Source organism: Lytechinus pictus, chromosome 6 (genome assembly GCF_037042905.1).
Source record: "Lytechinus pictus isolate F3 Inbred chromosome 6, Lp3.0, whole genome shotgun sequence".
Taxonomy (NCBI): Eukaryota; Metazoa; Echinodermata; class Echinoidea; order Temnopleuroida; family Toxopneustidae; genus Lytechinus; species Lytechinus pictus.
Genome location: NC_087250.1, coordinates 12165740 through 12190822, shown reverse-complemented (window position 1 = coordinate 12190822; position 25083 = coordinate 12165740). Strand labels below are relative to the sequence as shown.

At 37.0% G+C, this 25083-nt stretch overlaps 1 protein-coding gene across 1 annotated transcript in view; it reads left to right on the top strand.

The window, feature by feature from the left end:
* LOC129263809 (metal cation symporter ZIP14-like) overlaps positions 1-19417 on the top strand; it is a 28101-nt gene extending 8684 nt beyond the window's left edge. The window contains exons 3-10 of the mRNA XM_054901720.2: positions 1288-1311; positions 2919-3088; positions 10043-10168; positions 10812-10991; positions 11694-11750; positions 12468-12795; positions 13449-13636; positions 14105-19417. Of these exons, the coding sequence (XP_054757695.2) occupies positions 1288-1311; positions 2919-3088; positions 10043-10168; positions 10812-10991; positions 11694-11750; positions 12468-12795; positions 13449-13636; positions 14105-14254 (1223 nt within the window). The 3' untranslated portion in view covers positions 14255-19417. The remainder of the gene's footprint in view (positions 1-1287; positions 1312-2918; positions 3089-10042; positions 10169-10811; positions 10992-11693; positions 11751-12467; positions 12796-13448; positions 13637-14104) is intronic.
* Positions 19418-25083: the final 5666 nt, after the last annotated feature.

The window sequence follows — 25083 nt, the reverse complement described above, 5'->3', positions numbered from 1 at the left end:
AATCAACATTTTTCTTGGGTGGACTTGACCTTTAAATAGAGTACCCAAATCATATTACATGTATGCTATTGATGTTTCAGCAATTCTTTTTTATAGTTTGCATGTACATTTAATGATATTACATTTACATGTACTTAAAAAATTGGGGGAAAAAATAGAGGATGGGCCGATGGGGGCTGTGCCCTTCATGGTATTTGCTGTCATGTTTCTTAAGGCCATAAAATAATGTAACTCTCATACTGTCTGGCACATATGCAAATAACCTGTAAACTTGTGAGTCGGACGTGACCCAAGTTTTATGGGAATCAGGGTATACATTGATGTATCATTAAAAATTGTGCATAAATCATAATTCATTTGTCAAGTTTATAACAAGCTGACACAGTTTGATAGCATACATGTACATGTACATGTATGCCAAACTTTTAAGCCTACATTTAACGTCTTACCTTGTACTTAAGTAACTAAATGCAATCTTAAAAAAAGGAGTTAAAGTAAGAATCTGTTCATGAAAATGTGTCTGTCATTTATTTAAAAATGGTCAATATCATCAACACATACAGTGGGCATGAACAGTGGCGTAGATTATGGGGGGAGGGTTGGGGCCCCCCCCCCCCTCCGAAGGAAAAAATCATTTACAAGAAAAAAAAAGGAAAAAGAGAAGGGTGACATATGATATTATCTTTTGGATATTACAGTATGTCAAAATCTATCACAAAATTTGATTTTTGTAATATTAAAAATGTCAAAATGTTTGCTCAACTGATTTGTTTGCTCGCAACTTTTTAGAAATTTTGCCCAGTATGCCATAGATGTATCTGCCCTCCTCAAGATTTTTGGTTCATTATGACACTAGGCCTATTCAATGATCCCTTCCACCGAGCACAGTGAAATAACTTGCCATTTTGTGGCCAGTGTATTTCCAAGGGATTCCATCAATCAATGAATCAGACATTCATTCCACACAATCTCCAAATAACGAATCAATCAGGCAATCAATTAGAGAAATCATCAAGTATTCAAATCGGGCATTCTATCAAATAATCTCCAAGTAGTCAATAAATTGACTATTTAACAATTATATCAGTCTGCAAATGATCAGTTTATCAGGTATATCGTTCAATCAAACAATAAAAACAATGATCAATCAAACAATTAGTCATTCAGTCAAAGTCCACTTATTCTATGATGTTGATTTCATGAATGTTTCTTTCTCTGGGACCTAATTATCTCCACTATAAAATATGTTTCAATTTCTCTCTTTTATTTTGTTTCTTTGTTAAACAGGTACAAAAGTGCCGTCAGCTCAAGGTAATTATACTTTTCCAAATTAATATTTTTAATGATGATGTAAGATAATGATAAAAATAAAATTATTGATGATAATGATAATATTAATAATTGTAATCATAGTAAAAATATTAATGATAATGATGAAGATTATAATTGTGCAGCGTTATGGCCCAGTTGATTAGTCTTCTGACTTGAAACAGAGGGTCGTGGGTTCGAATCCCAGCCATGGCATAATTTCCTTCAGCAAGAAATGTATCCACATTGTGCTGCACTCGACCCAGGTGAGGTGAATGGGTACCCAGCAGGATTTATTCCTTGAATGCATGAGTGCTGAAAGGCAGCTCGAGCTAAAGCCAGGGTAATATTAATAATAACATCGCGCCTCGGAATATAATATTTCTAGGTAGATGGCGCTATATAAATGCCTATTATTATTATGGTAAGAATAATGATAAAAAGTAATAAATGATTATATGTAGTATTAATCATAATGGGGTTATGGCTTTCTCTTCGTAACAATATTCAATGCTACCCAATGCTATTATAATAATGAATCAGAGATACATTGCGAGGAAAATAAACATTAATAATCAGAGCCATTCTTGGTCACGTGTGTGACCGAAATTATGACAAATCTTCACTTATTTTATAAATCTAAAACATTTAGAGATATAGTAATTCAAAGGATACATGTACAGTATATGACATTGACATGTTTATTTATAGTCGGCTATCATTTGGAAATATTTTTTGCTGTCTCCAATATGCAGGTTCAAGGTCAGAGGTTAAAAGAAGTTGGTCACGTCTGTGACTTCAAACGGGAACATGGTTTTAAAAGTTTAATTTCATTTTAAAACTCCAGTGAATTTCAAAATTGAATTAGACTTTCAAAATCATCATAATTACATGTAGTTATAAATCTGTCAAATATTTAGATTTATAACTAATTAAAGGAGAATGAAACCCTTCAAACCAGCTGAATCCATATCAAAGAGAAAAATCAAAGAAACATATTGTTGAAAGTTTGAGGAAGATTGAATGAATAATAAGAAAGTTATGAGCATTTGAATATCGAGATCACTAATGCCATGTAGATCCTCCCATTGGCAATGCGACCAAGATCTGTGATGTCACACACGTACAACTCCCTCATTACTTTAGTACTTATTTCACTTATATTCTCACTTTTATAGAGTCTATCACAAGGTGAGGTGTTCTCTTTATGAGAGGACAAGTACCGAGGTTTCACAACATTATATCATTGATGAATCGTTTGTCATATGATTAGAATGAGCAAAAAGAGATGTTTTGGGGTATATTTTTAGCGTCCAAAAGGTGAGAGTTGTTCATCTGTGACATCATAGATCTTGGTCGCATTGCCAATGGGAGGATCTCCATAGCATTAGTGATCTCGACATTCAAATGCTCATAACTCTTCTATTGCTAATCCTATTTTACTAAAACTTTTGTTGATCTTATTCTTTGATTTTTCTGCTTTCACAAAAGCTAACTTGCTCCAAGAGTTTCATTCTCCTTTAAAGTCAAGATTTGTCATAATATCAGTCACACACGTGACCAAGAATGGGCCAATAGCAACACCTTTTTTTCCTCCTTTTTCTTTTCAGTATGGGGTTATGGCTTTCTCTTCGTGACAATCATCAATATGGGAGCATTCGCCGGGGTGTGGATAATCCCTCTTATGGACAAGAGGATGTATAAGAACGTCATCATGTATCTAGTATCCCTCGCCGTAGGAACGCTCGCAGGCAATGCTTTACTTAGTCTCATTCCAGAGGTAAGTACATAGTAAAAGAGTTTAAAATGTTATACAACGCAGTTTACTATATGAACCGGACAGTAGTTGTTTATCATTTTAAACAACCATGCTTGATTTTAATATATTGAGAATTGAATGTTGAAAAATTAAACTTTGTTGTTTAAGATCTTAAAGCTTGTTTAAATAACTAGAGATTTGTAGTAAACAGCGTTGTGTAAAAAATTACTTAAACACCGTTTTTATACAGTGTAAGGATCCCACAGATGTTTTGGCTTCCTGTTTGAATTTTTTAAATTTATTTATTTGTGTTATTCTATGGGGGAGGGGTGGATGGGCGCCTGATAGTGATAATGAATGATAACATGCTTTAGTATTGCATTTTTATGAGGCGCTGATTGTGTAATTGCCTAGTCCATGGCGCACATCGGCTGATTTAAAGTTCAGTGTTGACCTTTTGGTGTTGGTGTAAGGTCATTTTTTACATGAGTATAACACCGAACATAAAATGAAGATGGTCCTGAAAAGTCACTCACTAGTTGTTGAGATGTCAATGATGTGATCTGGATCAGTTTAACAAACTCAGAATAGGTTTTGGAGCTAGGGGAAGCAATCCACATTGTGCTTCCAACACCAACGCCGACACCGGACTTTAAATCACCCTGTGTATTACCCGAGCTGTTGCTCCAGCTTCTAAAGCCGTTTGGTGCACACAGGGCCGTTTCATAAATCTGTTCGTAAGTTAAGAGCGACTTTAAGAACGACTGGTGATCCTTTCTTACGCGCAAATCCATCGGTAATGAATATACCATTTGCCATAAGAAAGGATCACCAGTCATTCTTAAAGTCGCACTTAACTTACGAACAGCTTTATGAAACACCCACCTGGGTTGAGTGCAGCACAATGTGGATTGATTTCTTGCTGCAGGAAATCATGCCATGGCTGGGATTCAAACCTACAACCCTGTGCGTCAAAGGTGAGAGTCAGAACCACTAGACTACGTACAATGCTCGCCTCAATGTGCCTTTCATTTGGCCTTGATGACATGACGTGTAGTGCCGTCACCAGCTTTTTTCAAGGGGGGGGTGCCTTCAGGGTAAAAAGAGAAAAAATTCTGATGTCAGGCAGTTCTGCCCCCCCCAACCTCGGCGATGATCCTCCCAAATCCCACCCCCCCCCCTCAAAAAAAAAAAATGTGGTCAGGGAGCGTTTTATCAACATTTACATTTATGTCCAACAAGTTGTCAAGACAACTTTACTTGATACTGATTGGCTGAGAGGCACTGTTATTATGGCAACTGTCAGATAAAACTTCATGAAACCAGGAAATGTTCCCCTGGACTCATTCAACCCTCTGCACCCCCTTGGTGACGGCCATGCTTGATGTGCATATCTTCTCTTGTGCTGTCATATAAAAATTTTCCCTGTAGGTAGAAAAATGACCTTGTCCTAAAGATATCAATATTTGAGGCCTGCAGTGTTATGAAATACCTGCATTCCAGAATTGTTGAATATTCATACAATGTACATATTTAGATCATTTTGGGGGAAATGAAATACTAAACAGAACATTTTAGGGAAATCTGAACAATAAAATGAATACATTATTTGACTGAACAAGAAGCATTTATTATTTGCCTCTATTGTCGCTAGACATAAGTTTTCCATTCAGTAGGAAGAAGCGAAATAGAACATTCGCAAAACAGTAGCAGAATAAGTTTGATATCATACATTCGTTGTTAGACTGAGGCCAGGCATGTACAAGTACTAGGCACAATTTTGTGATCATTATTAACAGGCATTGTGACTCATTGGAAACAGCTGTATTAAGGTTAAACAAAATTATGGATTAAAAAAGGGGGAATCCCTGTTTAGAAAGGTAGGAAAGAAATCAAAATCTCCCTGGATTGCTTGAGAAATTTGCCAATAATGACCTCAATGGCCTGAATTCACAAAAGTAGTTTTGAAAACCGTCGGGGATGGTTATTCCTGTATAATGCTTATATGCTATATTTAGTGCGTATATTAAAAAATATCCAATGCTTTTCTCACAGTGCGCCAAATTGGCGCCTGTTGCCATGGTTAAGTATGCTATTTTATTCATTTATGAGTCAACTGTTTGAAGAGTGGACTCATTAATTCAAAATAGTGGACTCATGAATAAAACAGTTAAAAGTCTTAATGAAACGGGCCCCAGCATTGGACATTTTTTAATATACATTGTACACGGTAAATAAGCGTAATTCATACAGGAAATCTGCAGAAACCATGGGTTCAACCGTTGGTTTTAAAAACCACCTTTGTGAATTCCGGCCAATCAGGTTGTTGAATTATGCTAGATTTGGAAGTATTATGTTCTTCGATTTGTTACAAAATCTACCCCTCAATTTGATGATTGTAAGCCACTATTCATCCTATAACCCTGGACCCCTGGCTTTTGGGGCGGGGAGAGAGAACGCTTTGCTTGTAATGCTTTCGCTCATTCCGCACCAGCATTTACACTTTGCCATAGCACTAAATATGATCTAGCTACAACATTGTTCCGATACCAGAAAATAGGTTCATTCGAGTGCAAGGTGATGTTTCATAAAGACATACATGTATTACAATTTATACTACAAATTTACTATCAGCCAATCAGATCGAATGATTTCAGTAGCTTTTAACTGTTATGAATTGGGCCACTGGTCCTGTTCGACCCGCGACAAGAAGTAGGCCTTCGATTATATTGCCTCATGTTACATTGTAAATATTTGAGGTTTTTCATGTCTCAGAAATAAAACTCTATTTGCAGATTGAAATTTGATGATATTATTCCAATCCAACTCACATGGTCCCAAGGAAAGGATCATAAAACCTGTCATCATAAACAAATATAATAAAGGTTATTTATAATAATGTGTACATGACATATCCTCCCGTCTCCGAAATGTGTTCTAGAAGCTCTACGTTCACACGGCCAGCCTTACATGTATAAAACTCAAAGGTAACCCCAAGTTATCTGGGAAGTTCACCCAGAAGAAAAGTTTACTTTTCGTTGTGCTGCACTCAACCAAGCGCCTTTCGCGGCTGGAGCTAAAAGCCGGGATAATACAAAGTGCGTCACTGAATAGGCAACTGGATAATCGGCACCTCATTAGTGCTGTATACATGTATTAAACCCTGAGTGATGGATGGTTGCCAAACGAGAGATAGTACATGCGGACACAAGTTTAACTTTCATGTTCTCGAGAATCAAATAGATCTTAGGGTTTCAGGCTCCAACCCAAAGCAGTAGGTGGTCTCTGATCGAAAGTTTGTGCGTGTGAACACCACTTTCGTGTTCTTGAGAATAAGTGTGACTGTGACCTCTTGTGAAAAATGAACTTTCTACTGTACTGGATCACTTCCATCACATGCACAGCACAGAGAAATAAGAAGTGCACGCTCCGTAGTACTTCTGGCTATCGAGCCTCTCGCTATCTTGCACATGCAATCAGTGCGAACCCGATTGAAAATTAGCAATCAGGTTTTAAATTTGTGGGGTTACTACACTATCAAACCTGGTTCAACGACATTTGCTCTGGCCACAATTGCTCTAAAGTAAAATCTCCACGTTAAGCCAAACATAAAACCTAACCTCCAAAACTTAATAAACCCTAATCCTAATCTAAACATTGAACTTTGAACCAAAAAGTCTATTACACTCCTAACCCTAACCCTATGGCTCTGAGAGATAAAAAAAGACCAGAGCAAATGTCGCAGGAGCATATATCGTGTTACCCAAAGCTCACGATAGTCGTGTGTGAACTTAACTTAAGCTACATGTAGTCTGTAAAACTTTGAACAATATGGATGGGAAGAACATACCCTGATATTTTCATTATCTTTTGTTGTTTATTCATTGGGGATGATATATCACCATAAGTGGTTTTTACAACTAGTGTTAAAATCTCAATACCCAAAATGTCATGTAGCCTGAATTTGACTTTGACATTTAAAAAGAGAACTATGTTTGGTTTGTACATACATGTATTTTCAGAGGCTCATGGCTTTTTTTTTGGGGGGGGGGTCTGACAAGGACCAGCATTTGAACCTTTTTTTATTTTTTATCCTATCCAATGATGTTTCCCAATCACTTTAAAGGCTTCCCGGGAATCGTGAAAAGAGATGTGGGCACTTTGATTGCTAACTATTGGGCACTGTTAGAGCAAAGTAAATAAGGAAACAAAATATTATTGACTACATGTATTCTGAAGTCAGGTTTAACTTAGACCATGGTATAACTCTGTGCTAAAATTATGGCAAGCCAAAAGTGTCAAAATTTTCATTAAGTTGTATGTTTCTTATGTTTACTGTGCTCTTTCCTGATTCAGTGATGGTGAAGACAATGTAATCTATTTACACTTCCTACACAATTAATTATAAATTGAGAGCTAAATGAGCTGAAATATGATATCTCTACTGTTAGTGATTTATGTAACAATTGGCTATCCATACTTAAATCACAACTTTAAACCTGAGTTTAAGTTAAACCCGACTTCAGAATACCGGCCTATATGTCTGGCATCTCATAATCAACATTACTGTCCCATTCCCAGCCCCACCCCTCCCCACTTTACCCCTTTCTGCACGTACACTGTACATATACTTTGCACCAATGCGCACTCGGTGCCGTGTGCACTTCGCATTCCACGCTCAAACAAACAATCCATTCTTTCCCTCCCTGATGATAATTCAGCACAGAGGGGTCCATGGCCCAGCACACAATGGCCCGTACTCTGAAGTCGGGCTTAACTTAAACTCAGGTTTAAAGTTGTGGTTTAAGTATGGATATCCAATTGTTACATAAATCACTAACAGTAGAGATGTAATATTTCACCTCATTTGGCTCTAAAATCATTCATAATTGTCTAGGAAGTATAAAAAGATGACTGTCTTCACCATCGATGAATGAGGAAAGAGCACAGTAAACATATTAAAGAAACATACAACTTAATAAAAAAATTGACATTTTTGGCTTCCCATAATTTTAGCACAGAGTTAGACCATGGACTAAGTTAAACCTGAGTTCAGAATAAGGGCCAAAGAGTTTAAAGCCCTTAAAGTGAAATGTGAAACAAATTAAAGCCAACATTTTTCTTTGATGGAAATAATTGTCAAAAATATATAATACTGTGATTGGTCAGATTGGAACCTAATTTCAGGTGTGTACACAGTATCAAAATCAGATTTATGTTTTAAAGGTAAATGCCAGTTGTGGTAACGATATCAAAATGAGTTCGTACAGAATCCAATGAAATGACCACCAAAGTGTCTGTTTGTATAAATAAAACATATGTGCCAAAGAATTCTGGAAGAAATTGTGTAATTGCTGAGAAATCAGTAAATAAGCACAGGATTCGGGTCAAGCGTCGGGCCGATATTCAAGGCAATAATAATACACTGTCCCACGTGCGCTAATCTGTATTGGTGATCTTCAGTGTGAACATTTTTCAGCGTAGATTTCAAGTTTTCACAAAGTTCAGTTTATGTAACTGTACCAGATCTAGATCCTCGATGATATACTGACAATTAAGCCTGGTTTACAGACTTTCTCATGAAATCAGTGTTTACTGCAACTACTGGCATTTCTCTTTAATACCAGCATAGGAAATGAGGGCGATAGGTGATTTTGCCCTCATGACTGCCCAAATTACCCCTAGAATTCCCCTCAATTAACATGCTTTAGGGCGACCATTATTTGTAGAGTCGCCCCAAGATCTTTTCTAAGCAATATTCAAGATCATTCCAACTCTGGTGGCAGAACTCTGGTACAATACTTTTTACCACTTGAAAAGTAGCCCTTCGATTGAAAGAAATAGCCCCCAAATTCTGCAAACACCCCAATGTGGAAAAAAAATTGACCCTAAAAATTAAAAATTATTTCCTACAACGGTTTTTGTCTCACCTGCATAGCAGAGTGAGAGTATAGGCGCCGCTTTTCCGACGGTGGCAGCGTCAACACCAAATCTTAACCTGAGGTTAAGTTTTTGAAATGACAGCATAACTTAGAAAATATATGGACCTAGTTCATGAAACTTTGACATAAGATTAATCAAATATTACTGAAAATCCTGCTTGAGTTTCACATCACATGATCAAGGTCAAAGGTAATTTAGGGTCGATGAACTTTGGCCATAATGGGAGTATCTGTTGAATTACCATCATAACTTTGAAATTTTATGGATCTGATTCATGAAACTTGGACATAAGAGTAATCAAGTATCACTGAACATCCTGTGCAAGTTTCAGGTCACATGATTAAGGTCAAAGGTCATTTTGGGTCAATGAACTTTGGCCAAATTTGGGGTATTTGTTGAATTACAATCATAACTTTGAAAATTTATTGGTCTATTTCATAAAACTTGGACATAAGAGTAATCAAGTATTACTGAACATCCTGCGCGCATTTCAGGTCACATGACCAAGGTCAAAGGTCAATGAACTTTGGCCATAATGGGAGTATCTGTTGAATTACCATCATAACTTTCAAAGTTTATGGATCTGATTCATGAAACTTGGACATAAGAGTAATCAAGTATCTTTGAACATTCCGTCCGAGTTTCAGGTCACATGACCAAGGTTAAAGGTTATTTAAGGTCAATGAACTTTGGCCATTTTAGAGGTAATTATTAGAATGTTGTCATAACTTTCAAAGTTTATAGATATAGTGTATAAAATATGGATATAGGGGTAATCAAGTATCACTGACAAGTTTTAGGTCACATGATCAAGGTCAAATGTCAATGAACGTAGTATTGTATCATTATATGAATGGTGTTTTTTGTGAATAATTATTTTATAGTAGTTTTCAAAGTCAGCACTGCTGCTATATTGAATCGCATGATGCAGGTGAGACCGCCAGATGCATTCCACTTGTAATACACCCAACTCTGTATATCCATCACCTGTAACCAGTTTTCTTTGTCTCTTCTTTTAATACCCCCTTACAGTCTCAAGGTATTTTTCTGGACGAGGCCGGCCATGATTTTATCTGGAAGAATATGGTCGTCCTAGGAGGCATCTATCTGTTCTTCAACACAGAACGCTTACTCAAGATCATTGCTAGCAGACGAAGGGTGAGAAACTCAGTTGTCCTTTCCCATACGCTACTTAAAGCAGATACAAACCAATAGCGCCATCTCGAGTCCTCAACTACTCCTATCTGGCCAGTTTCCTGACCCATGCTAGTGTAGTCTAGTAATATAGACCCACTTGAATTATAACATGTTAATTACATTGTAACTACTCAATACATTTATACCACAATAATTATGTTACCAAGTAGCTAAAGAATTACTTTCCTCTCAAAACATTTTAGTTTCTCATTACAAATACATTTACAGGTCAGTTTATTCTCTGTTGTATTAATTAGTAGAGATCTGGAAACGTATATTTTTAAGACTATGTATTTATAACACACAGTCAATGAGAGACCACACACAGTTCACTCGCCCTTTAAGAGAATTTATGTTCAATTGGTCTAATACCAATTTATCCAATTACCACCTCGTCTACTATCATTTGGTCTACCATCAGTTCGTCCACTATCCACATGGTCTAAATGACGTTTCATCCATTCATCATTCTGTCTAAAAACCAGTTGGTCCAGTAGCCATTTAAGTTCATATTGCGGGCATTCACCCGTGACTCACCCGCAAGATATTCACAGAACAATGTGACAGGGCCTTAAAATACTCTTGATATTCATCTTCCATACAGGCCAGATCAAGGAGTAGTTCTGATTTATCGCGGCGATCGGGCATGGTGGTGACGGCAATGCACAACTTAGACTCCAACCCAGACCGAATAGGCTATAAATTTACATCCCCAACGGAGGCCTTGGCGATGACGGACGCGAAGGACCTGGAAGCGGAGCGGGAGAAACGAGCTAGCCGGGAGGTTTGTCATTCTATCCCAACTTTGGACCCGTCTTTGAACTTTAACCGTGAATGTTGGCTGTCTTTTTGAACAAATTTTTTTGACATACTACATGTAGTTCTTGTGTGATGAAACATGAAAAGAAAAAGAATGATAATCCATATTTTATTGTTTGAAGTGATCAATCTGAAATGGAATACTCTGTGTATAGCCGTATTTCTGTAATGATACACATATGTCAGTAATAATGATGATAATAATACAAAACATTTAATATAGGGGGGGGGGGAGCTTACTACTGGCATTTCCTAATGCATTGATATCCGTTTATGGTTATGCTTGGGAATAAATTGAGATCTGGGGAGCGTTTCATGAAAGCAATTGTCAGACGTTTTATCCGACAGTTGCCATAGTAACATTGCTGTTCAGCCAATCAGAATCAAGGAAAGGTTTCAGATCTGACAACTTCTCGGACAAAAACGTTGATGAAATGCTCCCCTGCATAAAAAAGAGGGAAAAGTTACACTTGGGCACAGCAATGCTCCCCCCCCCCCCCAAAACAAAATAATAAAATAAAAATTACCCAAAATGAAAACTTAAAATGAGCCCTAACAATTCCTATATGATTCCCATTGTAATACTATGAGACAAATAAGAGTAATGATTTAAACGGTATTCATTCAGATATATTACACGTATGTTATGTTTCCATCTCATTTGTAGGCTTTAGAGGAAGGAAATGGTTTGCTTTATTCTACACCATCGGGCGATGATAAAAAGGTAAGTGGATAGTAATGTAATTATGCATGTTTGATATCTGTATTAAATTGTATTTTTGTATATTGCATTTCGACATTGAAATCTATTGCCCTCTCCCTCGCCCTAAAAACGACCGGAGGAGGGGAGGGGGACGGTTGACCATTTTCTGGTACCATTCCACCTTGCAAATTTTTTTTAGAATGCCGCTCGCTGACTTTCTCCTTTCAAGTCTTTCGCATCTTTTGACACCAAATTTGTGATGCTCGTGTAAGCAGTTGCAAAGTTATGCAACATTATACAAGTGCATGTCCTACCCAAAATTGCTCTAAATCTTGATTTTGTGTAAGATGTAAATGCAAATTCATTGAATTATAATTCATCTATAAAAAAAAATATAATTATTTCTGAAACAGTAACAATACAGACTTGTAGATTACATTGCACACTTCTATTATGCTAATTTTCACACCAAGAAAACAGCCAAAAAAGGCACTCTTAGTTAGGGTTAACTTGGAAATGCTAACTTAAGGAAGCTTTGAAATAACTCTTTAGCAAACCCAAATAGCAATTTTTTGTAAGTAAAGGTCACTCAATATTGATTTTAATGTCACTTAAAGTACCTCTAAACCCTCTTATTCTTTCCATTTTCTTGTGCGCCTCAAAATGGAAAATATGATAGATGGCGCTATATAAATGCCTTTTATCGTAACGCCACATTTTTTTTTTTCTGTCACTCAGGCATCATCCCTCAGGGATGTCTACCTCAGCAGTAACGAGAAGGACAACCTGAGACCTGATTCCAACCTCACCAATCACCATGGCAACGGTCACCATGGCAAACCCAATGGCCACGCACATGGCAACGGCAGCCATCACGGCCACTCCCACGCACCGATATACGATGGATCGAACATGATCGCCACCGTGGCCTATATGATCATCTTTGGTGACGGCCTTCATAATTTTATCGACGGGCTGGCGATCGGGGCGTCGTTCACGAATTCCGTTTACCAGGGGATCAGCACGTCAGTGGCGGTCATTTGTGAAGAATTTCCCCATGAGCTAGGTGAGTTATAATGTAGGGCTTCATGATAGAAGTATTTATTATATTATATCGCAAGAAGAAGTCTCCCTCAAGGCAAAGGATCAACGGTTCAGATAAAAAAGCAGCCACAAACGTTTAATCCAATTCACCTTATTGACTCTTTACCAAAACCCTATAGATAGGCTTTCACAGGGTTCACAGCCCATCTGGGAAAATGATTTTCCTTTTTTCCAGTCAGGGGAAATCAGGGAATGTGATTAAAACTACCTCAAATCAGGGGAAAATGCCTCAAATGATTGAAAAATCAGGGAATTTTGATCAGCCCAAAAGTCAAAAGCACGGTAGTCTGTCAGAATCCGTTATAGTTTGTTGAATATCAAACTAACATCCATTGAATGACTGGTTATGGTGGTACTAATTAGTTTTACATGTACATGTACATTATTGTTTTATACTGAAAATACATGTAATTCACTGCAACAACTTAGAAAACATGCAAAACTCGGAATGGGTTGAAATAATTATCAGGGAAAAATCAGGGAATTTTGTTTTCTTGAAAAGCTGGGAACCCTGCTTTATATGATTGAGCTTTAATATGAGTAGTGTAAAGAAGTCTTTAAATGTCTTTGAACAGAATATGTTTTTTTTTTCAACACTACTCAACACTATTTCAGGTGACTTTGCCATCTTGTTGAACTCTGGGATGACTGTGAAGCAAGCCGTCCTTGCAAACTTCTTGTCGGCGTGTACGTGTTACTTGGGCCTTATCTTCGGTATTGTCCTCGGGGAGAATTTCCACGCCAGCGAGTGGATCTTTGCTCTGGCGGGCGGCATGTTTCTTTATATCTCGTTGGTGGATATGGTGAGTAGAAATAAGGGCCAACTACGACTTGGCAAGGGAAGAAGTGGTGATCATGATGGTGGTGGTGGTGGTAGTGATGATGGTGATGATGATGATGACGATGTTGATGATGATGATAATGATGATGATATGTAGTGATGATGGTGATGATGATGATGGTGATGGTGTTGATGGCAATGATGATGTGAATAATGATGATGATGATGGTGAAGATGATGGTGATGAAATGATGATGATGATGTTGGTGATGATAATGATGATGATATTTAGTGATGATGATGATGATGGTGATGGTGATGATGATGATGATGATGATGATGATGATGATGATGGTGATGGTGATGATGATGATGATGATGGTGATGATGATAATGATGATGATGATGGTGATGATGATAATGATGATGATATTTAGTGATGATGATGATAATTACATACATTTTCTTATTTTTTCTTATTCCACTTTAGCTGCCCGAGATTAATAATGTTGGAGGCGGAGACCCGACAGATGAGGACCAGAGAAGCTTCAGGATCTTTTTCATTCAGAACGCTGGACTCCTTTCTGGGTTTGGTCTAATGTTGATCCTGGCCTTGTTTGCAGGCCAGATCCAGGTCTAACTTCAAAGACTGGTCTCGATTGGAACACATATGTTGGTCCAAGCTACGTACGTAGGTGAGATCGAGGCCTAACTTCAAAGCATGCATGTAGCCCCGACCAGATTAGTTGGTTCTGGCCTTGTTCGCTATCGGAATCCTAGTCTTCAAAATATGGCGTTGACTACATTTTAGGGCAGATATATTTTTGTTTCTCATACATAATGTGTAACATATCTCTCTTCCAATCAAAGATTTACATACATGTACAATCAAGAGAAGTTATTTCAAGTATTTTTCTACACCCCTCTTATCATTGAATGAAATATACATTGTATAGAGGAAGCGCTTTTGGATATAGAATACCTGAAGTTATGCTGTATAACGTCTTCTCTTCTGTAATTTGTTTGTAATACTGTACATCTAGATCTTGTAAATTTGTCTAATCTATTATTTGTGTGCTTGTACATATTTTTATTTGTGCTTTCTATTATTCACAACATGATGTGCTCATACATGTATGTGTATCATATTCTACCATTACAAGTAGAAGTAATGTCTTGTTTTTATTTTTTTCTTTGAATTTTCATTGACGATAAGTTTATAGCCCTAAGAGTGGTGGAGTCATTTCTAAAGAGAAATACTGTCAAACCTTGTTCGTGGCCACCTGTCTATATAGTGGCTACCTGCCAATAGTAACTACTAAAACTGTTTCTCATTGAGGCAGATCATGTGTATGAGAACCTGTCTATAGCAGCCACCTGCCTATAGTGACTACTAAAACTAATTCCCATGGAGGCAGATTGTATGTATAAGAACCTGTCTATAGCAGCCACCTGCCTATAGTGACCACTAAAACTAATTCCCATGGAGGCAGATTGTATGTATAAGAACCTGTCTATAGCAGCCTCCTGCCTATAGTGACCACTAAAACTAATTCCCATGGAGGCAGATTGTATGTATAAGAACCTGTCTATAGCAGCCACCTGCCTATAGTGACCACTAAAACTAATTCCCATGGAGGCAGATTGTATGTATAAGAACCTGTCTATAGCAGCCATCTGCCTATAGTGACCACTAAAACTAATTCCCATGAAGGAAGGTTGTGTGTATAAGAACCTGTCTATAGCAGCCACCTGCCTATAGTGACCACTAAAACTAATTCCCATGAAGGAAGGTTGTGTGTATAAGAACCTGTCTATAGCAGCCACCTGCCTATAGTGACCACTAAAACTAATTCCCATGAAGGAAGATTGTGTGTATAAGAACCTGTCTATAGCAGCCACCTGCCTATAGTGACCACTAAAACTAATTCCCATGGAGGCAGATTGTATGTATAAGAACCTGTCTATAGCAGCCACCTGTCTATAGTGACCACTAAAACTAATTCCCATGAAGGAAGGTTGTGTGTATAAGAACCTGTCTATAGCAGCCACCTGCCTATAGTGACCACTAAAACTAATTCCCATGAAGGAAGATTGTGTGTATAAGAATATGTCTATAGCAGCCACCTGTCTATAAAGTTCACAATTTGTGTTTCCCTTGGGTGGTCACTATAGACAGGCTTCACTGTATTGTGGCCTGGCAGACAGGCAGAAGGAATGGCGGGAGGTTGCGTGTGCTGTCGATTTTCAGTTCTTGTGCGGCTGGCATAAGAGCGATATCTCTAGCGCGTGCTATGCGAAATGTACAGTGTGCGCGAGAGTGAAAGTCCTTCTGGCTTCCCAACAGGAACAGCGATTGATGGATGTGTATTTCCTAATGCCCGTCTGCTATTCATGCAACAGTAATTTTATTACCTCGCAGTGATTTCTTACTTATTCAAGGATTACTTTATAATCTCTGCCATCGGGTATAATTTCATCTGTGTCATCGTCATCAATGATTATTGTGTGTGAATATAGGGCTAATCACTTGTCATTTTTTTTGTTATACATTGTTTTTTAATATTAGTTATATGGGCTTTCACCGTGTATACCATTCACTTACATGTGTCTTAAATATAGGATTTTAAAGCTTCGTTCACATATAATGTGATGAAGTTCAGCAACAGTTTTGCAATGTTCAGATTATAGTGAGGCAAATGTCTGCTTATTGAGTTTCTGAGTGCAATGAATACTGCACTAGTTGCACAGAAACTTGTGACATAATGATTCTCCCATGATAAAAATTTATTGATTTGCAGGACAAAAAAACACAGAGATCCCAGTATAGAATTTTTTTATTATGTAAGAGTACATTTGAAGTCATACCAAATGGGAGTGTACAGAGTTTGGAAGTTGTGTTAGAAAGATGAAATATGACTCTGGAAGCTCAGTTTGTAATTATGATCCGCTTTTATATAGCGCTTGATACATCGGCACGACGTGTCTAAGCGCTTTACAGATATATTATTACCCCGTTCATCGGATTCAATCAGTCATTCCCGCACTCAATGTATGCACATCCTCCGCTCCCCAGGGAGTATTCCAGTCGGTCGCTGTTCGGGCGCACACAGCACTGGACAAGCTACAATGACTTTCACATCCTACCGGGTACCCATTTAGCACCTGGGTCTAGAATGGCAAAGTGTGTATTAACGCTTTGCTCAAGGACGCTGGACCGCGGTGGGATTTGAACACAACCCACTGTTTACAAGGCGAGAGTCAGAACCACTAGACCACAGCTCTTCCGTCAGATGGGGGACCGCAAAGGGTCGCTCTTCATGGACGTCATCGCGCCGCCATCTTAGAGGCTGAAGCTATAATTATTGCTTTGCATGCGTTCGTGATCTGCAGCTAGAACATAAGGTCAAGACTATATTGCCGTCGATTCGGCAGATTCAGTACCAACTAGGGTTTATGTAGTCAGACTACGCCTCATGAATATTTATGTCACGGAATATACATGTAGCGTAATTTCCAACGCTGCTGTATTGCGAGTTCACTGCCGTCAAGATCATTGATGCAGGTTTCGAGAGTCGCCTTGCGCGATTTGTCAAAGTTCTCTTTTTTTATAAAAAAAAATTGAGACAAGACTCCGTAAAATTACAAGTCCAAGGATTGTAGTCTGATTCAAAGCCTCCAAAACACAGTTAGCCCTTATCGTATGTTTATGAGTCTGCTGCATCAATGCCAATTTAGTTTTAACCAGAACATCGCTGACAACTCCGTTTTCGCAAATTTCCATCTCCTCTGAGGGAGGGCGATGTGAGATATGACGTCATATGCTTAAAGGTCTACGACATCAGAAACTGTTCAGCGAACACATCTACGAGCAGTCCATCTAAACTCCTAGCTGATTATTTCCATCTTCAGAGCCATGTAGAAAACATCCTCACTCTTCCTCTTAATGGATTGCAGGCTCTTTGACAGGAACTGCTGAAGAAGAACATAAATGATTAAAAATGATACAAACACGGTGCAGGAGATATCTTATATATGAAATGTTCAGTTCAGACAAGCTGACGAAGCGTCCTGGATCGGACGTGAAACTGCTCTCCATTTCAATAACAGTAAAGTCCAGATGAACAGATACATTTTTCTACATCACTTATATTAAATGTGTGTTTTGTTTTAAAGATGTCACTTTTTTAAGAGGCTTAGGACAACATCATGCAAGGAAATTTAATCAAATTGACAATTGCAATGATATTTGTTTAAATGTTTTGTATTATTCAACCACTGTGATGCATATATATCTTTTTTTATTTACACTGAAGAGGCTTACAATCTGGCATTGCACAGTAATGAAAAAAAGTATTGGATTGGTGAAGATCCTCACCTCACCCCTCCCTGTTTAACAATTATGTGTGTGATAATTGGAATACTTTATATTTATTATTTTTTACTGAAATAACTTTCCAGAATTAAGGTTGATGCATATGTTTTTTTTTATTTATAATGAAATATGTGTTTTCTGTAAGACACTGAACCAAATGTCTGCTACTTTTATCATCAAGATCCTGTTATAAAGGCGCTGCTTTTTAATAGTCCCCTTTGATTTGTCTTTGACGAAATGTAAAGGTGAGTGATTAAGACATTGTCAGGAACGTTGCGTCTCTAAAGTTGGACAGGGTGTGCAAGGATTGTGCATGTAATTTCTGTCATTCATTTATCAACATGGTTACACCGTAATTGAAGAAGATGGTCGCTAGTCATTTAATGTCATTTCATTATAAAAAAAAAAAAAACTCAGACTACATGTAGTCACTCTCTTTAGGTGTTATTACTGGCAACCTTTTTCTTTTGTTATGTCTAGTGCCCGAGGGGGGGTACTCGAATTATAACGTGATACCTGCATACCGCACCAAAAACGAAAATAGTGGGCTCTAGAACTAAACTTTTACCTTAAAATGGTCTGCCCCATTTGTTGTATTCACCAAAATGTGTAATTCATTTTTCTGAGAAGCGTGCAATTGCAATGAAAACTGCTATGTTGTAATTTATCCTTTGCAGATCTCTTTTCTCCTATGGAAGAAAAGTCATGCATACATGTATGTGGATCCTTCAATTGGAAAGGATCTTAAAAGTCAATAGTCTATCTTTGAATGATAGTCGTGTCCAAATGCAAAGATAAGGGGTGAATATTGTTGGACCTTTTTTTCCACAAAAATATTTTGTAATTTGCTATATGGATTTATGCAAAGAGGTGCATAGTATTTCTATCATCAGATTCCTGCATATGGAGTGATTTAAGGCTGAATCTTTTGCTGAAAGTAATGTTGGAAATCATTAAAAAAAGGTATACATTGTGCACAAGGATAGCACATTTTTTTGGCCAAAGTAAGAATTGCATTTTTCCAATTCTTGTCTACATTTACAAAACGTTCTTTTCTAGGTGATTTATTCCTTAAAGGGGAATGAAACCTTTAGAATAAGTAGGTTTCTGTCGAAACAGAAAAATCAAAGAAATAGAACAACGATAGTTTGAGAAAAATCGGACAAACAATGAGAACGTTATGAGCATTTGAATATTGCAAACACTAATGCTATGGAGATCCTCCTATTGGCAATGCGACAAGGATGTGTGATGTCACATGTGAACAACTTTCCCTTTGATGGACTTTAAAATACCCTCAAAATGTCTCTTTTTGCTTTTTCTGATGGTGGTACAAACTCTTTATCCGTGATGTGTTCTTTAAAAATCTGTTTTACATGCCCTCCTTTAGAAAGAACACATGATCTACTGATAGATGTGATAAAAGAGGCAATTTAAGTGAAATATAAAGAAAAAAACTTTCGCTTCTCAGTGGCATCCTCGACCACATCTGTTCAAACTAAAGTCTAACATTTTGATATCTCTTGTAAAATGATTATTGATGTATGTCATGTAAATAAAAGTTCTTCACATGCAGCGGTCGTGATACTCTGCGTGTAATTAATCACCCTCATTCATATTTTTTGCTTTGATATTCTTAAATTATTTTGTATGTACTTCATTTGTTTTATTTCTGTAAATGTCATTTAATTATTTTTTAATGTTAGATTGATCACCCTTTGTGATATTTGTAATTTTGATTGATTTTTCTAAAAATAATCACAGGTTAATTGATTTCTCATTTTTAAAAGTAATTCATTGTTTTGTTTAATTGCTTGAACTTTGATTCTGACTTGGTTGGGGTATTAATCGCCCTTGTTGTTACATGTATTTGTAACTTTGATACTATGCCTATACTATCTGTACTTATTTTGTATTCAGTTATTTTTTTCTTTTGTTGTACATGTATATTTCATTTCTATGACCATTGAAAATGAGACTGTGTAATACATCTACCTACGTTACGGTATATGACTGTGCAGTAATTTGATCATTACATATGTGTAATAAGTTATGTTACCATGGAGATTTAACAGTATCATGGCCAGACCCCTTTACATTCCGATCAGAGGCACAAATCAATAGAATCATGTCTGTGAGTGATATCCACTCTGCACATACATGTAGGTCTACAGTATGACATGAAATTGTGCAATGTGTGATAGTACGATTTATGATTGTGATAATGTGTATTCTTATTTTGTATGAAGATCAACTTCAAATAGTAAGCCAAAAACAGTAGATTCTTTACACTTGCGGATTATTTGTTCATTTTGGGTATTTTTTCGTTGTTAAACGTATCAATGAGGTACTCTAAGATGTCTATTGTCTGCCTGTACAATAATTTACCTGACAACTTATTTATTTATTTTATTTGTGGCAAAAGGAATACAGGAAATTACAAATACAAGAAAATTTAAAGACCCATTGACCAATGGTCGCGGAAAGCCGAAAGGACACATCCTACAAGTTCCTATCACTTCTACATGTATCACTGATTTATATGCTTTTCACACTGCATTTCCTTAACCCCATACTATCCTTAACCCCGGACTATCTTTAACCCCATACTATCTTTTTTTCAATTCACACTGTCTTTCTTAACCCCATACTATCTGCTCAGCCGGGGATAATGCCTTAACCCCGGACTATCCCTCAGCTCATGAATATTGATGATTTTACCATACAGAGCGTGATTAACGTGCAATTCGACTTCCGTGATTGGCTTAAGGAAAAAAAGTGCAGTGTGAAAAGCATAAATAAGGCCTAGAATTAAAAAAGATGTTGCCCTTTTCCAACCGACCTTATCATGTAAAAATAATAAGGTTTATCGCTAATCAGAACCGCAATGCATCATGGGATCGAAAAGGGGGCTGTTAGCTATCTCTGCACATGCGCACTGTCTGTAGTGCGCGGAGCTAGCTTGATTGCCTCCTTTTCGATCCCATAACGCATTGCGGCTCTTAGCGATAAACCTATCATAACAGGGTCGCTATTTTATTTCATCTTTTTTACCAGACCCAAAATATACAGCTGCTGCGATGTGTGTTCAACCTTGATAAAGCTTTGTCGTTGAGATTTGTTGCACCATTTGTGAACAGGCCTTTAGAAATCTTTAACCTTGAGCGCTGCGATTAATGCACCATGTGTGTGATCTCTCGATGTCTATATGTATGTGTGTATTCCGTTCATTAGAATACTGCCGTATAGTTTAATAGTCAGAAGTTGTAGAAATCACGTACTGATTGGATTTTAGTCCGTCCCTTCACCCGTATGGTTGTGTATTTTGCTAAGTACATGTACATGTATGTGAACTTACATTGTACGCACTATAGAATAGATCTTCATTTGTGGAGTTAATTCACAGTTGTCACATATACTGGAGTATGCACAAAATTAAAAGTACGTTAATTCGGTGGGTTCGCGATATGGTGTGCCATCTATTGGTTGCAGCAAACAGGCCAATCTTTACACTCAAAAACTTTCGAGTTGTTAATTTGAATAGAAAACAAGATGCAAGAGTTTCTTTGAACACAAGTTTTGAAGGACTGCTTGGAAGTTTCATAGAAATTGTAGTGTGCACATAGATTGCTTGAGTGAATACCAACTTAAAACACTATTTTCTCTTTATTTTCTGAAGCTCTCGCTTTGTTTTCTCTGTATTTGAGTGACTAATTGTTGATCACGTTTGACAAATCATATATCATTTTAAAGCTTACTAGGATGTGCTTATTCAAATTTAATAAAAATATCAAAATTTGTTTTGGGCGACCTATTGTTGGTTATGGGGTGGTTGGTTACATTTTATGTCTTTTTAAGAGTGTGCTGTATGTGAAAGGTATAGATCATGTGAACTTGAGAGTGCGCTGTTGGGCGGATTTACTGCATGCTGCACTCGCCGCCATCTTCATTACAAAGATCAATGATGCATTTATCAACCAGTATGTTTGCTTAGTTGGTAGGGTGTACGCTGGGAGTTCAAGCCCCAGCCGCGTCAGACCAAAAGACGTTAAAAGATGGGAGTTGCTGCTACCCTGTTTAACGGTCAACGATGTAAGTGATAGAGCTACATTTACGTCGATCTGGCGCTGCACGGTGGCTGCCGGGCTCATGACCATTTGGGCAAAATTAATTTTTGGAGTATAACTATTTTAGATTTCTATTTCGCACAATAAGAAATATTGATTTTCATTTTTTTTTCTCTCATTTGCATGCAGCTTTCAATTATCTGCCAGTCATGTAGCACGTGCTCGGTACGCATATGCTGCGCTGCTTTTGGCTACATCGGCGCTGGCTCGGACATCTGCTGACATCATTTCACACGGCATGAGGCAGAGCCATCCTGCCAGGATCTTCGAACAGCAGCTTAAAGGTCAAGTCCACCTCAGAAAAATGTTGATTTGAATCAATAGAGAAAAATCAGACAAGCACAATGCTAAAAATTTTATCAAAATTGGATGTAAAATAAGAAAGTCATGACATTTCAAAGTTTCGCTTATTTTTAACAAAATAGTTATATGAACGAGCCAGTTACATCCAAATGAGAGAGTCAATGATGTCACTCACTCACTATTTCTTTTGTTTTTTATTGTTTGAATTATGCAATATTTCAATTTTTACGAATTTGATGATTAGGACCTCCTTGCCTGAAGCACAATATGTTAAAATAATGGAATTCCACGTGTTCAGGGAAGAATGAAGTTTCATTTCACATGACAATGACGATAAAATCAAAATATTTCATATTTTATATAATAAAATACAAAAGAAATAGTGAGTGATTGAGGTCATCAGTTCCCTCATTTGCATACCGTCTGAGATGTGCATATAACTGTTTTGTGAAATAAAGCGAAAATTTAAAATGTCATAACTTTCTTATTTTACATCCGATTTTGATGAAATTTTCAGTGTTATGCTTGTTGAATTTTCCTCTTTTTATTCAAATCAAGTTTTTGTTGGAGTGGACTTGTCCTTTAAGCATACGCGACTAAGAATTGTCAGAGCAGTGCTTCCATTTTTCCACTGGAATTTTTACAAATGCTCTCCATTCTTCCATGAGATGTTATAATTCTCTTCTAGACAAAAAGGGCCCAGTGCCGTAATGAGCCAAAAATTTTGAGGGGGCGAAATATGACGTATCGGGCAAAATTTAGTAAAGAGTTGCAAGCGAGCGAAAAATGTTGACATTTTAATTACAAAGATCCGATTTTATGATGTAGTTTGACATAATATTCAGATAATGTCATTCCCGGAAATGGTAACTTCCTGGAATTTCTCACTTCCTGGAAAATAGCAAAACTTCCTGGAATTTCCTGGAAGAGTGGAAGCACTGTGTCAGAGGTTGGAACGTGGCATCTGCGCAAGTGTCATATAACGTTGTTGTCAATGGGCAGCTGGCGCTCTCTGCAGTGTGTTCGTATACCACCTAAACAGCGCACTCTTATATCCTAGGGGAAATTCCTTTAATGTACATGTATATACCAGGTATTTCTAGCTTGCGCCTGGCATGTTTGGTCTAAAAAATCTCATTTTCTTAAGATCACACCTGCAGTGTAATTTCCTGGTGCAAGTTAGAAATATCTTTAATATTATTCAAGCACCCCCAGCAAGCCATAGAGCATAATGTTATACATTTTAGTGTAGTAGGTTTCACGGTACACCATATATCTTTCTTTCTTTGGCAATTGTTGGTCCTGAAAATGAACACCCAAACTCCGATTCTCCTGAAGACGACAAGAACACACTTGTCAAAACTTTGATTTTCGGTGGTCCTTTTCAGGACCAATAATTGCCCAAGAAAGATACATGGTGTACCGTGAAACCAACAGTACTACTCTTTTCTTCACCATGAAAACCTTCAGAAGTTACGTTGTATATTTGATGAGATATTTGTATAGAGATTTAAAGGAGACTACGGAAGGGGACAAATTCCCTGAATTCAGTCTCAAAATTTGTATAATGTTTTTAGTTTCAATATGACTTTTTATCCTTCTTTCTCACTACCATTTAAGAGCGCTAAGAGACTTAACTGTACGCTAAATAAAAATTGATGATTTTATTCATTTCCTTTTTCTATATACATGTAGTAGTCTTGCTGGTTATATTTTGCTCTTTTTATTTAGGATAGCATCATAGTACGATGGATTAGTATATAACCAAGAAAAATTCTGAAATTAGAGCCAAATTGTAAGCCAAATTTTTGTCCAATATTTCTAAAATGGTTTAATATACCAGTGATCAGCCAAGTCACTCATAAAATGACTTAAGATTTTATGATCAAATCCTTTGCCAAATTTTTTTAAAAATAATTATTGTTTAGTTTCACTCGTAAAATTATTTTTTTATTTGTAAAAAAATCTGCAAGCGCTAAGATACATGTATGTACAGCTTCATGTCTTGCGCTAATTATAAATTACTATGTTATTATTATTATTAAAGTACATCTCATTTCCCGTTATTTAATGTAATATTGTGCAAAGAAGACTACAATGCTTACGCTTATATATTGTCATTATTTTTATTTCATTTTTTTACACTGTAAGATTTTAGTGTTAATGTCAGCACCAGTGGCTGTTCGAGGACCGCTCCCACAGGGGTCAAAGGTCAAGTCTAACCCAGAAAAATGTTGATTTGAATAAATAGAGAACAATCAAACAGGTACATGTAAATCGCTGAAAATTTCATCAAAATCAGATTTAGAATAAGAAAGTTAAAACATTTTTAAAGATTTTGCTTATTTTTCACAAATACTTATGAACTGCTCAGTGACATGCAAATGAGAGAGTCGATGATGTCCCTCACTCACTGTTTCTTTTTTTTTTATTGTTTGAAATATACAATATTTCTTATTTTACATCCGATTTTGATGAAATTTTCAGTGTTATTCTTGTTGGATTCGTCTCTTTTTATTCCAATCAACTTTTTGTTGTGGTGGACTTCTCCTTTACAAAAATATGCTATTTAGTGTTAACGTTTTAACACCTAATTGTGTTAATAAACAATGTGCTATGAGGGCACCAGTTGGTGTAACAATTAGTGCTGAACTAAAACACTTA